Below are 16,038 nucleotides of genomic sequence, written 5' to 3' on the forward strand. Positions count from 1 at the left end.
TTCAGACATCAGAGGGAAGGGACGATTTCAGTAATGCTCAGGGACTGGCAGTGAACGATGGGTGGCACAGCAGGGCGGTAAGAGGTAGAACTAAGAAGGTGGCAGAGCTGGGTGTGCGCAGGGTTTTAAGGGGGTACAACCAAATGTGGCAGAGCCGAGTAGTGTGTGCAGGGTGGTGAAGAGGGTACAACTAAGCCTGGCTAAGCCGGGTGTCCGCAGGGGGTGAGGGGGTCACTGAAGGGCGGTTAGGTATGCAATGCACGAGGAGCCTCGTGGCCGAGAAGCCCATACCAGCTTAAAGCAGCTCTGTCCGCAGCCCCTCCGGTCGGCCCCAGCAGGGCTGCCTGTTCAGTCCCACAGAAGATCCCCGGGACCTCTCTTGCATGATTCCCGGGACTGGGGCACTGCTGTGACTGCAGAGGGATCTTCCCCTGTCCTGAGAGCCTCGGTCTTTGACACTCCAGCGACTCATCCCTAGACCCTGGAGCGGTGAATTCGTCCTGCACCGGGTCGCCCGCCATCCCGAACCCGCAGCCTACAGTCAGCAGGGTCGGCCGAAGAGCACCGTCGGCCCGCGACCACAACAACTTCAAACCCTGCTCCGCCCAATGACATCATCACACGGGACCGAGGGCGTCTGCTTGTTTTTTTTTTTTAGTAAACAATTCTTTATTCATGTTCCAATTCGATTGACATTTAATCATTTGTGCCGACTCAAAATGGTATGATTTGGGAAGCATATGAGATAGCACGGCAACATTTTTGTAGGTAGAAGTGGAATTTTTTTTTTAAAAAGCTGCGAGGTATGGCCTGATTACGGTGACATCCAACACGGCGGGGGTGAAGGACGGAGGTCACCTGCTCAAAGGCCATGGTAGACTGTGCATTGTCTAGTCCCTACTGTGTGAGGCGCCATGGAGTGGAGCAACGCCACGAAGAGGGTGACCACATGGAGAAACTCCAGCCCACCAGCACAACTGAGAAGCCAAGAGGAGTGGCCCAGGCGAGAGCAGAGATGAGCCGGGGAAGAGGCTGCATGTGGCTGGAGGTGAATGGAGGAGCTTTGGCTGGCCAGCACCGCGGAGAAGCCCTGGGGCACAGGAGAGGGAGAGGTGAGCCGAGAGAGGTCACCAATGGCCGAATGTGAGCAAGAGTGAAGCGGGCAGCACCACAAGGCCAGAGGCGTGCCTGCAGTGGAGGGGAGTTAACAGGAAAGGCCTGTTTGAGGGCTAAAGAGACAAGAAAAAAGTGTTTAGCGGCTAATTAAAAGACACAGTGTTACGCCGCGAGTAAAAGATCCAGTCTGGGTGGGCGGAGCCAAAACGAGACAGGGCGGAAACAAGGGAGGGACTGTAAAGCCTCACCGACAATGGAAAACCAGGGTTTAGCATACATGATGACGAAAGCCAATAGGGAAAAAGGGGCAGAGTCTAGACTCCACTTCTGAAATTGTCTTGATTACAAGAGGCCTCGCAGAGCATGCGCACTGTAACGCTAGGCGAGACCTAAGAAGGAGCAGGAAACAAAACCCAAGGGCACCTTCCACTCAGTCAATTCGAAAACCCAAAAGCACAAGCCTAGTTCAGCAAATGGGTGTTGTGGTCTGAAGCCAGCCTGCATCATGGGACCGAGATAGTTCATCTTCTAAATGTGCAAACTGCAGGCACTGAACACCAAGTAAGTGTCCTTTCTACCATGTTGGCCAATTAACCAAGGCTCACTTTGCTCTGGTGCCTTCTGAGACTTCATCCAGCGGTGTTGTGCTAAAGCTCGGCTCCTCCTATGGGCAGTCTGTGACACAGTCATTTGATAGGTCCATTTCCTGACTATTCCTCACCCCTGCGGTTGAGGCCAGCTCATGTACTCTGCAGTAGAGGGTATAGGGGACAACCTGGTAAGCAAGCATAAAGCATCACTGCAAGAAGAAGCAAAGGAGGCCCTATCACCCATCTTGCCTGATCACAGGAGGCAAAAAACAATTTCCAGCTGAAGCTCCCTCTTGGGCCAGCCAAAAGTCATAGTGCAGCCTTGTTGGAAGGTTGCTCGACACTAATGGTACATCAGACCCAGGGAGTTGGCTGGACCAGACTGCCAGCTGATACAGATATTGAAAGTAGCTGAACTTGGCGATGGTCTCGAGCGCAACTACAAGCACAGGGTTTCCCATTAGTCCCTGGCATTACCTGGGGCTTCCTCCCCTGGCTGTTACCCCCCCCCCAAGTAAAGTGGACTTCAAAGACACACTTGAGTCATGAGACCAAGGGCAACTGTATCAAGAGTTGCCCTCACCTCTCATCTCTCTTCCGACTGAAGTGCAGGCTTTGCTTCAATGCGGACCTCCGTCCAGAACTTAGCGTCCTATCTGGAAGCTAGGAGTGAAAAGCTGAAAGTCAGTTCTTTTCCTCAGTTTTTGGACCAGTTCCTGCAAACATCTACAACAATCATGGAGTTGAAGTGGGGATGGTGTTTGAATAAAGTAATAAACCACCTTTATTTCTACCTTGGGAATCTTATGAAGCTTGTATATGGAATGCTTCCTATCCTGGGAGGAATATTTGTTTTCGACTATTGTTTCTTTGTAACACTGTTGCGACGGCTAGAAAGTTGAACAAATCCTTGTAACACTTTAACCCATTCTGTCAAGCTCACTCTTCGCAGGATGCCCAAGTTTCCTATTTCCGAACCTCAACGACCAGTCCAATATTTCAAGAGGCTTTTCCTCACTGGTGAGCGCCTGCACACCAATGAGGCCTGGAAGACAATTTTTCAAGCAGAAATTACTTCAACAATATGCCACGGACTTCCTTCCAGGAAGGAACATTAGACAAAGCCCTCCTGATTTGGTTTGTGAACAGTGGGGATCCTTTTCATACACGTAGGGAGCAGCTCCATTCTTGATGACTGAAATACCTGCAGCTTAGGACAGGATTTCTCTTCGGGAAAAGATGCGCAGAAGCAGTTTATAAAGTATAATTATCCAAGACCACAATTAAATTATATATATATATTTTTTTATAAAATGTGTTTCGCTTATCTTTACATATTGTTACACATATCTTAAGATCCTTGCACACAGTTGAAACATAATCCTTGTAGAGAGGGTGTGTCTTTTACTGGTTCTCCGCTAGAGCAGTAGGGCTGGGCATGGGATTCCGCCTCTCCCGCTCCCAGTATTTCCTGTAGTGCTCCTCAAACATCTCTCTGCAGGAGAAGACACCCTTGAGCTTGGCGCAGATCAGGAACGAACCAGCCATTTTGCGATGGAGCGAGTATGACTCCTCAGGAGGTGGAGTGAGACGGTGCTTCAGCATTACTGGAACCAAGTTGTGGATGCGCCGGGCTGTGCTCTGCTTGCCAAAGTCGAAAGGCTCGTTGGCGGTGAAGGGCTCTCCTAAGATCATCACAGCATCGACGTGCGCCTCTTCAAACACCTGTTGATAAATATGTTGATATTTATTCAAGTCACAAGTGGGTGCAGCCTTGTGAGGTCGAATAACAATATTGCACCATTCAAACAATTGATTAGTAACATTTAATGACCCTTTCTATATATCTTGACCTCTTCATCATGCCATTAACTTAATTATGTGGTCTATTGCAGAAGTTAGGACATACCCTCGCACAGTTGTTAATCATATGATCTCTCTACTCACATCCTGATGCTTAAGATTCTTGAGGTAAACCTTTTTATTAATAGACTAGTGTCCTTTATGGCCTACCTAACAGTGAACACCCTTACAACAATGAGAATGTATGCTCATTGTATTTTTCTGAACAGATTGGCCCCTTCGATACGTATGGACTCAGCCAACGTCTTGATAAATCCCTAGTAGGCCCCTACCCAGAGTTTACTGCTTCAACATGGCCACTTATAGATACATGGAACAGAAGAATCAGATACAAAGAGACAAATACCACACAGCCTCTCTATCCTCATACTTTAATACAAATGCTACCATCTTATTAAAGTTGTGTCAGCTCATAATAAGGGTATTTTTGTTTTGTTTATATTCTTCATGGATAGAAAATAAAAGCTGACCCATTATGTCAAGGATCCTAGCAGGAGTATTGTATGATTTTCTCCTGTAATTTCTTGGACGTACCTTGCTTCAGTTGGTGGCTCACTGCTCAATCCTCCTAGTATCCACCCCAAACTGATATAAAAAAAGAATCACAAATCTCCTCAATTTTGTTTTAGATCAGAGATCTCACACAGAAAAAATATTTGGGGGTCCAATAAATTAGGTAAGGAAAATATTACTTACCTTGTAAGCATCTGTTTGTGGCATGGTGTGCTGTAGATCCACATGATACTCCTGACATCTAGTGTTGGGCTCGGATTGGTGCAAGTTATTTTCGTTCAAAGAAGTCTTTGAATCAAGAGGTATAGTGACTCCTCCTGCCAGTAATGCATGTGGCCATGATATATGGTCGCACTTTGGAGGAGCTCATGGTAGGAGATAGTGCCGTCGGGGCAAGGAAGACTCTGGCGGGTGGGGAGAGGGTTGATGTCATAGTCGCCCCATGGGTCATCTTGATGGTGTGAGTCTAAGGGTATGTTGTAAGGGTAACAGAAGGACCCAGGACTGTCTCCACCAAACCCAGAATTAGGTGACCCCCTGTGGAGAGTGAAATGAAGGGTAAGCAAGTGGTAGTGGTGAAGGGGGCAAGGGGGAGGTGGCGAGGAAGGCAAATGCGGAGAAAGGTGTGGGAGTGATACGAGGCACAGGATGAGGTGGCCTAGTGACTCTGTCATGGCTTTAAGCTATCTTAGGTGCCAGCTCCAGTGATTGGTTAAGGGCCTCCTCAAAGGTCAACTTCCTCTTGTGGAGAGCAGAGCCCAGTGGCGTAGCTAGAGCTTGTGGCGCCCGGGGCTATCCCTCAGATTGCCGCCCCCCCGGGGGGGGGGGGGGGGGGAGGGGGGGGTGGGGGGGGCATGCACTTCAAAGAGGTCCGAGAGACACGTAGTATAGCCGCTAATAGTTACCTTGATCATGCAAGTTACATGCACATACATGACATGGTCCAAGGCTACACAGTTGAAAACACCGGTGACTGGCAGTACAAAAGAGAACACACAGACTGCATGATCTATCTGGGGACTCAGAAAAACTGCATGTGACATCCATCAGAGAGCTGCGTGAACAATTACCTGGTAATCCCCTCAACACAATGCAAACATGCACATTCATGACACTGTTCATGTAACCTTCATCTACAGCTGACATTAAATGACCATTCATCATGGTCCCCCCCCATTAAAGCAGTGGGGACCTGCACAAACGTGATGTGCTCTGTGGACCCAAAACCAACTTAACAGTGTCAAAGCCTGTGATTATTTATCTTTCAAAAACAGCAAATTAATTATTCACAGGGAATGACTCACTGTGTGCCCTTAAAACTAAACGCAGCACAAAGGGGTCAGTCAGCTCCACCTTGCCAACACAGACCAGATACAAAGCCCACTCTGGTGGCCCAAAGGCAACAACCAGGGGTCGCTCCCTGTCATTACTTCGAAGCAGCAGCAACCAACTCCCTGGGAATGAAAAGACATGTGCTCTTGGTACCCAAAACCAGCTTGTAATAGTGCATCTCTTCTTCACAGCAGCCTCAGCACACACATGGTGCACAGCCTGCCTGGGGGCCCAAAGCTAAAATACAGGGAGGGGCGACACATTATGATCACAATCCTTAAACACAGTTGTGGGGGCCATGGGAACTTGTTCAACTCTATCCAAGACCCGGGACATACTGTTCCGGCGCTGCGGCACTCCTTGAATATTCAGAAGAAACCAGAAAAATAGGACCAGTAAAACTCACTCTTTTCCAAATCTCTTTCTAAATATTATCACTTTCCATGTAATGTTCCTTTGATGGGAAGAGGAGGTTTCTGATGTGGGAGTATCAGGCAAGTGATACTACTCAGGCTCCATCTGTTCGAGCCTTCATGGAGGATCCCTCTTCATTACTACCTCCACCTGACCTCGGACTCTGCAACGCACTCCCTTACAGGCTCCCTCTGTGCGAGCCTTCAGGGAGAATCCCTCTTCATTACTACCTCCACCTGACCCCGGACTCGGCAACGCTCTCCCTTACAGGCTTGATTATCCACTACTCCTCTCTCCAGTGCACCTTATCTCACAGCTGACCTTGGGCCCCCAGCCCCATATCAGGCCCCATCGGGCTCCACCTTGCTTTTTCCCGGTAAAAACATTAGTAAAATCACCTTCAAACTTAAAACATTGAATATAGCAGTAAATATAATTAGCATGCACTTTAAAGTATGTTCCACAGTAGCCCTTATGACCCGACTGCTAATTAAATAAACAAAAACAGAAAGGCCAGAACAGGGCCGGCTTTAGCGCTGATGCGAAAGTCTTTTTTGGCGCCACACTAATAACCTCTTTCTCCATAAATACCTATACTACCACCTTCCAACAGTGCCCCTCATCCCTCCATGGCCCCCCTAGTGATCTCCTCCTCAGATTCCCTCACTGCCTCACGCCACAAGTGCCCCTCTTCTCCCCATAGCCCCTCCCCCTCATGACCTCCTTGGACTCCCTCACTGCCACCATCCACCAGTGCCCCTTATCTCTCTGTAGCCTCTCCCCCTCATGACCTCCTCCTCAGACTCCCTCACTACCACCCTCCACCAGTGCTCCTCATCTCACCCTAGCTCCCCCTCCACACCATGACCTCTTCCTCGGATTCCCTCACTGTCACCCAGGGCACAAGTCCTAAAAAAAGAAGTGGGGGGGACGCTGACGTCACAACAGCAAGTGATGTCACGAAAGGTGGCTTGCACCATCAGACTCATTGCCTCCCCTCGCTCACCCCTTAGATGCCATTGCATCAGAGAAGCCAGCGCGTGAGCAGCGTTCTGAATGAGCTCCGATCTCGCCCAAGAGAGGCCAAAGAGTAAATGTGTGGCTCCAGTAATCGAGCTCCCGTGAAAATAAGTGAGGGGACGCCATCCACCCGCCTGGTACCCCGACTCGAGCCCTGCAGTCACCCTCCACCAGTGCCCCTCATCGCTGCACAGCCCCTCCAACTACCTCCTCCTCAGATTACCTCACTGCCACCCTCCACCTGTGCCCCTCATCGCTCCGTAGCCCCTCTCTCATATGCATTTGTTGTTTAGCGCTACTCATATCAGTGTAGTGTGTCTGCACTTTACACCACGAACACATTATACAGAGACAATGAATCATACAAGTATGTAAATCAGACTACAGGGAATGTCACATAAGCCAATGAGGATTACAAGGTGTAGGAATCTGCTGCATACGTAGAAAGAGGACACAACAACCTTAAATAAAGATATTTCTCCCCGTTGTGCCTCTGGTGGGGAGGCGTACAATTCTGATACATTCCTAGGTCTACTAATGTTGGTGAATCTGGGAATGTGTCAGAATCCATGGTTAAATGTGCTGGAACACCTACACTCCACCTGAGGCATGCCTCCCTGCTGCAGATTAACGCAAGGCAGCGATTGCGCTGCCTTGTGTTACTCTAGATTCCTCAAACCAAGGTGGCCTTGCGGGACTAGATAAATCTCATTTAGGTTTTGGGACGCCGTTTTGTGCCCTTGCGACGACGCAAAACCTTGATAAATATGCCCCTGTTTGTCTTTTCTTGTCTCTGCAAAGCGCTCACATTTCAATTCATCCACACCCTCTTTCATCTTGTTTCATTGCTACAGATAAAATGATTTCGTTGTAATGTTAGCAAAATGGAATTAAACATGCCGAGGAGGGAAGCAAAAGTGTGATTTGTTATGAAAGGTCTCTAAAAACCTCCCCAATAAAAGATTATTCGCAGCAAAACACTTCAAGTGTTGCTTTATGTGTATGCTATTTCAACTGCACACACTCCTGCTTGCTGCAAAAACCTAATAGCATTACCGGTAGCTTTTGCTGCACTGTATTCAAAGTAGGTCCGTGTCATCCATACTGGTGGGCAGTATATTTTGAGAGGGTTTGGTCTGGGGAAACACAACCTTAGGATTTAAAAGAGTATTCCATGGGGTCAGCTTTACTGATAAAAATGTATCTCTGCCCAAACATACTCATTTTAGCAACATTAGAATGATGAAAGACTGAGGAAGTTCTAACTAGATCACAAAACAAATCTATACCATTCACGTTTGTATGCAGCTCTTTGGTGACAGACTCAGTTCATTGGTCACTGTCCTATGTTAGGATTGTAACTTCTGAACTGCAAGTAACACAAGGATCTCTGTGGCAAAGGCAGCAACCCACTGAGCTTCCACACAAAATACAGTTCATCTGCATTTAAAAACTACTAACAGACAAATAATTGCTCTCAAGCGAATCATTAATCACCAGCGTTATTGGGGCATCTTTTATTGTCTTATTGTTGTCCTGCATCGGCCATGATAATGATAAAAACTTCAGTATCAACTATATGACTTGTTGCCCCCCTCTTTTCGCTCCATGAGATGGTATCCATTCTTTGTTCACAAGGAGTATAAAATAAACAGTACACCCCCCCCCCCCGTGATAGAGAATGGAGATTCCTAGCCAAACAGGCATATAAGGATAAAGTGGTCAACTGTGTCTTTCATGTGAAATGTGATGCGAGACACAAGCTGCTCATCAAGATGCTGAAAGCGCCTAGAGGCAGCCATCCCATCTGAGGCAGGTGTTTGCAGGGTCGTCCTACAAAAACATATAATTACCTGACGCCTCCTTTTCTCATGGCCTTCAGCCGATCATGCATCCCGGCCGCTTTTCCAGTACCAGGTCAATGACAGCAGGTCTTTGTGACACTGCACACTGGCATCCTGGAAATAGTAATGTGGCTGGGCACAGAGCTTTATACTAAACCTAGAACTGGCAGGAACCCCGCAGGAAAAATACAGACATGACATGACGTACATCTGCAACCTTATTGACAGGGTTCGAGGTTCAGAGCGCATAGACCCAGGCACCACATCATTGCCACGGTAAAGTTTGAACCCTTGCCTTGTTTACTCTGTAACACACAAAAGTATTTTAATACCAGGGCATGCTGAGCCAGGTAATCACTGCTTGAAAGAAGGACTATAGGGAACAACGCATCCTACCCAAGAGTAGGCTCGAGCGAGATTTCAGTTATGGTCAATTTCACTTTATACACGGAATCCTTCACAATCCTTAAGGAAACCTTCTGAACTGCAAGTAACACAAGGATCTCCGTGGCAAAGGCAGCAACCCACTGAGCATCCACACAAAATACAGTTCATCTGCATGTAAAAACTACTGACAGACAAATAATTGCTCTCAAGCAAATCATTAATCACCAGCGTTATTGGGGCATATTTTATTGTCTTATTGTTGTCCTGCATCGGCCATGATAATGATTAAAAACTGTTTAAATGAAGCGCACACGAAGTACGTGTCCTGCTGGACCTGCGCATATTTAAAAAAAGAAAAGAAACACACTCTCTTACCTACTACTGCAGTCTCCACTAAAACGAATTATCCACGCAGCAGGCAGACTGCCCCAGGCCACAAGGTCCTCACGAGAGTGCGTAGTGGTGAAGCGCGTGACGCGTCACCGCTACGTTCTCATCGCGAGGGCCGGGCAAAAATGTAGCCCAGGGCCGTCATTGGTAGCACTGGCGCGCGCTCTCCAAGATTGACGGCCCTGGAGCAGGCTGGGATGGGCGGCGCCGCGGGCAGAGAGATTAACGGTCATCATGGTGGCGCACTCATAGCACTACAGGTTAGTGCGCGCTGCTTGCCCGGCCGCGGCGGACTTTATAATTTATTTAGTGACACTGTGTCCCTAAATAAATTAAAAGGCCGCCGCCGCCCTAAATATAGTGCCGCCTGGGGCGGTCCGCCCCCACCGCCCCCCCCCCCTGGCTACGCGCCTGGCAGAGCCTTTGGGAGAGGCTGAGCGAGGATCCAACAAATCTAGGGGTCTATCATGACCAGCTGCTGGCAGGCATCAAGTTATTCCTGAAGGCGTTTTAGGATGGGCGGATCTTGCTCCTCTGAGCTGAATACTATGGCTTCTGTACAGGTTTCAGCGTCGAGACCTGGGAGGGTGCAGAGATTGAACAGCATGCCGGTACAGACCATGGCCTTCTGGCAGTGGTGGACAGGAAGCCTCCTGGCAGGCTTCTGGGTTCAAAGCTCGCCCCCCTCAAAGGCGATGCTTGGCCTCCGTACGGTGATGGGGATGTGGAGGAGGTTGTACGTTTTTTGCTCATGGCAGCAGTTTTCAATGGATGACATTGGGGAAGTGGCCGCTCCTTCCACTTCTGCATCAGAGCCGGAACTCTCTTTCAAGGTGACTTGACCTTCCATGATGGAAGTCGCTGGCTGCGGTTCGGCTTTGATGTCCTGTTCGTCAAAGCGATCCGGAGTGTCACTGCCCTAGTGGTGTGCCATGGAAGCGGATGCAATGTGTCAAGTCCAATGGTAACACAAGGTCTATTTATTATGGATGGGGAGGAACACAGAACAGGATGTATAGTCATGCTCCGAGGACAAAGATTACACACCTGATGGAGGTCTGTCCACGGATATTTGGGGTGATACCTGAATGGAGTTCTTTCCATCATGGATGGAACATGCTCGGAAGTCGAAATGTAGATAGAATCCTGGATGGGCGAAGTCCCGAACGGACTGGGGAAAGGTCTTGGTCATGGAGTCATACGACTAATGTGCAACGCTTTGAAAAAAAGAGGAGATGCTACGATTGCTTACACAGACGAGTCAAGAAGATCCAAACAGGCCCAGCGATAACACCACGAGGAACTGACCTAGAGCTCAGTGAGGCAAGTCTAAACCAAACAGCGGAAAAAAGAATTCAACGATAAAGCCCTTGCCCATGTGCATTACCAACATTAGGTGGAGTCACTATAAGTTGTGACTCTAAGACTTCTTTGAAGAAAAACAACTTGCTCACGTCCGAGCCCAACAATAGAAAGCCGGAGTAAACACAGCCTGTGTATCTACAGCTACATATGACACAAACCTAATGTTACGAAACATCATGTCCCATGTTCTTTCTTGAAATAACGATCCTCCTGAGTAAGCATGTGTCCAAGATAATTGCATTTTCCAAAGGCAAACTTACCTTGGTCTCAAACCCAGTAAGGAATTTGAGGGCTCGAGATTTCTGGAGGACTTTTGCCCGGTCCCCATCAGCTGCTGCTTTCACCACCTGCAGGGATTACAAATTGCAGAGATCATGCCTTCTAGAAACGCAAAACTGAGAGTGCCCACAAGAGAAAGCAATACCAACTACCTCAGCAGGTTCTCTTCTCCATTACTGTCCTACAACACAACTGTGACTATAGGATTCCCTTCTTTTAGCCACATATCACACGCAATATCATCACCTCTTAAAATCTCCGAAAAGAACTAGTGGGGGGGAGGGGGGGGGGGGAGGAAGTTACACAGAGGATCACAATGAATAGGCATTAAAGAAAAACAGACAGCCCAGAGGTAAGGAAAACACACATTTAGAAATATATTGTAAAGTATCATCCCTTATAGCTGAAAGCACACTTGATTTTTGACAATGCAGAATCATGACTTCAATAATCATCAGAATATTGATGAAAGGAAAACATTACAAACACTGCATCAACTGCAGGTGGACAAAATGCATGACAAGACACAAATGACAGAGGAAAAGGCGTAAATGTTTAGTGCTCACTTCACAACTAAGGTTGAAGAGTACGTAGTGTAACACAAAAGTCAATAATCCAGTCATGTTACAACAACACCTAAATCTATAAACTATCTACTCTGAGTAACCATTGGTTTTCCTCTCACAGGGGCACAGTTTGGCAGCACCAGCAATGTAGGAATCAAGATAAAGGAACGTCAGTTCAAAATTCGTGTAGTCTGAGCAAATGACTATCTGATATGGACGGGTCTTCACAGCTACTCTACGATTTACTTATTTAGTTGCTTATTTGTGGATAAGCCCCTTTTGGCCACTGCTCAGCAGAAAACAAGCAAACTGAAGAAGACCAAGATTTAGAAAAGAAATCATTTACAGTACATTGTACAAGCATCAAGCATGTTCTGGATGATAATGAAGGCCTGAAAATATACTAAGAAGTGTAGAATCGTTTTATTTTTAATATCAGAAGACTGATTAGAATTGGGTGGTAATTGAAAAATCTCCCAGAATCTGGATGAAGGGATCCATGAAATTAGTTTGGAGTCCAAGTTTAGCAGCTGCTGGCAGGGGGAACATTCCTTCACAACACTGTATCGACATACGTGCCCTTTCACAAATTAACTAGTTTGTGCCTCAGCAGAATGTCTAGGGAACACTGAGGGTAGTAATCGACTTAAGCATTGGAGAATTTGAAGGTGCTACATAGTGCTTGCTAATTGCTTCAAGGAATCATAGAATGAAATGAAAGGTATAAAAGGCTGGGACAGTAACCGAAATCACTTCGGTATAGTAAGGATAATAATATTTCAAAATCTAGTGATATATAATTTAATATTACAGCAATCTTAATACTATAAACAAACAGGAATGAAAAATTATTCATTATTAATTGCTTCTAAATGCATCTTTTTAGAAACGCTCTTATGTGACGTACTGCAATTTAAATATCCCTGGAGAGCCAGTGACACAAGACCTACATAAATAAATTCATTGATTAAACACTATATCCAGATGCATGCAGTCTACTTGTCGACAGATTTCTTTTCTGCTTCTCCAATTTACATCAGTTTTCATTTTTAGGTAGTTCCCAGCCTACCTCAATATAGTCATCTGTAAACTCCTTGCTGAATTCGCGACTCGCTCCAAAATCCAGTAGCGTAACCTGCATAAAAATAAAATATACACATCGAAACACTTTAGCTTTCTATGTGAACTAGAATTGTGCTGCTGACAGTAGTGATTCACAGATTAGTGACAGACATAAAGCAGGGAAAGCTGAAGTTCACTATGTTTCTGCTGCTTGAGCACAGTGCTGGCACTTCAAGCATCCACTTCATAACCCCCCCCTCACTCTACCACTACAGACTCATCTGTATGCACTTAAATAGAGTGGTGCTCAGTGAATGACCGCAATAACAAGACAAGGACAAGATGGAACCAAAGAATAAAGATATGAACAGCTGTCTGCTGTATATATATATATATATATATATATATATATATATATATATATATATATATATATATATATATTACCTACTGGCGGTCGCCAGTAGGTAGTTATAGTTAGGACCACGTTTCCATAGGAAAACCTCAACATTCTATTTTGAATAACTTTGGCGCCGGTCGATGAATCCTCGCGAATTTCTCAAAATAGGTGGGGCGCTACGCTCCGCTCCTACCCTGAAAGTCTCGGGGGGATCCGTCAAGCGGGGGCTGAGATAAAAGGGGGGTCCCAAAACGCGTTTTTCCCATGCATTTTTCCATAGGACCTTTAGAACGAGCTACAGCCCGAACGGCTGAACAGAATTACTCAAAATTTGGCAGAGAGGTAGTCCCTAGGTCAAGGAAGTGCCTTTTGTAGGTTTGGTGTAAATCTGTTCAGTAGATTCTGAGAAAATAGCCTTTAAATCAATATATATATCTGAGCCCGCTTACGGTACGCTTACCGTACGCTTACGGTAAGCGTACGGTGGCGTGCGCGAGCGCGATTCTGATTGGCTCTTAGATCTTAGTAAACATTCGAATCGGTCGAAACCAGGAAGCGGCGGCCGCCATTTTGTGTATTTCACTCTGGAAAAAAAAGAGTGAAAACAAGGAAAGGGGGCAATGAGGAGAGTTACAGACCCCCTAACATTTGTAAGGGGGTCAAAGAAGGACAGAAAAGTACAAAAAAAACATTTATTGATTTTAAAAAAAATCACGGGGTACGCGTACGGTAAGCTTACGGTAAGCGTACGGTAAAAAAAATAAAAAAAAATAAATGAAAAGCAGATTTAAGAGTTTAGATATTAGGGGGCTCTAAAAAGAGCCGTTGTGTTTATGAAGTGATTTTTTAGTGGTACCTACAAGTAAGTACCGATGCAGAGTCTAAGGTTCAAGAGGAAGACTCTGTTCCCTTCATCATTGAAGTGCACACCATCTCCTCTATAAATGTCTTGCATGTCATAACGCAAGTTGTTGTGGTAAATGGCACCCATACCATAGTCACGGAGGAAAGCAGAAACAGATTTGTTGACGTGCTTTCTTGCTTTGTCAATCTGTGGACAGAAATGATTGGACCAGTTCCATTTTTGCCTTTGGCATATGTTGGAAAACACAAAGGCAGTTTTAGGGAAAAGTGTAAACAGTTGTGCAAAGGTGTCCTTCATAAGCATTTCCAGACCTACCCCAGTCAAAGTGCCTAGGTCATTGCCACCACAGTGCACTATTATGAGGTCAGGGTGTTGGATTTGAATGAAGGATTTCACCAATGGCATCAATTGGTGCCACTTTAACCCTCTCTGACCAATCCATTTAATGTCTACATTTGGCAAAGCAAGGTCTCTCACCATACCTGTTTTCTCTGCAAACTTTTCACTCCAGAAGACATAGCTGTGCCCTACAATCCACACTGTGAACATCTTCAAAGGAGAACTGGATGCACTCAGGAGGTGTCTTTCAGTAGAATGGCAATATGAAAAGAAAGACAGTTTGGAAATGGAGGCATACATATTTTTTTCAAAACAAAAAGAACTGATTGGCTGTTTCATACCATTCTAGAATAAAAACTAGGCTGTATGTGTAAATTAATAGAAGCATGTTTTGTATTGGTAAAAAAAAATGTGTAACCAAAGAACAGTACTATGGATTTGCTGTTAGGTTTGAAAAGTCAAGCACTCTTGCTCTGTGGAATTGAAACATTGTTTGGCGAACTTCTGACCTAACTCAACACAGCAGTGTTCCATGAGCTGTTGCTATGGTAGCAGGCAGAAGTCAAGTTGGGGGAAGGGTACTAGGCAGAAGTCAAGTTGGGGGAAGGGTACTTTTGGAAAAGGGTTGGTTTTCAACCAATAGAAATGTGTGATTACATTTGAAAAAAAGGGGGAAGCACTGAGATTTGAAACTTACAAGTATATGTGTGGAAAAATAGAGGGAAAGTTTGCCATTATCTGGTTCTGCTGAGAGGAGAGAGGTGAACACAACAGAGATCCTGGCTCTGATAATCTGCTGTTTGAGTGTCACATTTCTTTCACAACTAACTAATTTTAAAGGTGAGTTTACAGTTTGAGAGGGGATGTATGTGGTAACTTAAGAAATGAATAATAGAAATGGAAATTGTTTTTGTTGTAGTTACACATGGTGGTTTCATAATGTGTCAGTCTGTAAAAGTGATTTTCACTTGCCCAAAAAAAAGAGCAGTAAGTGTGCTTTCAAATTGGCAAAGAAATTTCGTTTTGGGACTAATGTGAAAACATGACTCTGTGTGCAGAGAGGAATTATAGGCAGAGATTTATTGCGTATTGCTCTGGTGATTTCACAGTTGCATTAGATGGAAAGGGGGAGCGAATTTTTGGGGGAAGAAGTAGAGTCTTAGCACACACCCATGTGCTTGCCATGTATAGTCATGCACAGTATTTACAAGCGAGTGGGGTTTTCAGGTTTCAGTCTGTAATGCAAATACATTCAGCATCACTAAGGCTGGTTGCCCTTGCTGGAGTGTAGGCAGTCACCGAGAATACACATGGTGGTGGTCTGAAAAAACAGTTTGGACATGTGCATTTAAATAAATCAAAAAAAGTGGTTTCATAATGTGTCAGTCTGTAAAAGTGATTTTCACTTGCGCCGAAAAAAAAAAGAGCAGTAAGTGTGCTTTCAAATTGGCAAAGAAATTTCGTTTTGGGACTAATGTGAAAACATGACTCTGTGTGCAGAGAGGAATTATAGGCAGAGATTTATTGCGTCTTGCTCTGGTGATTTCACAGTTGCATTAGATGGAAAGGGGGAGCGAATTTTTGGGGGAAGAAGCAGAGTCTTAGCACACACCCATGTGCTTGCCATGTATAGTCATGCACAGTATTTACAAGCGAGTGGGGTTTTCAGGTTTCAGTCTGTAATGCAAATACA

At 45.7% G+C, this 16,038-nt stretch overlaps 1 protein-coding gene across 2 annotated transcripts in view; it reads right to left on the reverse strand.

Annotated features, from left to right (window-relative positions):
* Positions 1–2,994: 2,994 nt before the first annotated feature.
* Positions 2,995–16,038, reverse strand: part of COQ8B (coenzyme Q8B) — a 176,193-nt gene continuing 163,149 nt past the window's right edge. For both annotated transcript variants that reach the window (XM_085625773.1, XM_085625772.1), the window contains exons 13-15: positions 12,749–12,814; positions 11,095–11,181; positions 2,995–3,431 (exon numbers count right to left, since the gene is read on the reverse strand). In XM_085625773.1, coding sequence (XP_085481899.1) covers positions 3,111–3,431; positions 11,095–11,181; positions 12,749–12,814 — 474 coding nt within the window. In that variant the 3' untranslated portion in view covers positions 2,995–3,110. The remainder of the gene's footprint in view (positions 3,432–11,094; positions 11,182–12,748; positions 12,815–16,038) is intronic.

This window comes from Triturus cristatus, chromosome 9, assembly GCF_964204655.1.
Source record: "Triturus cristatus chromosome 9, aTriCri1.1, whole genome shotgun sequence".
In the NCBI taxonomy this organism is placed as follows: domain Eukaryota; kingdom Metazoa; phylum Chordata; class Amphibia; order Caudata; family Salamandridae; genus Triturus; species Triturus cristatus.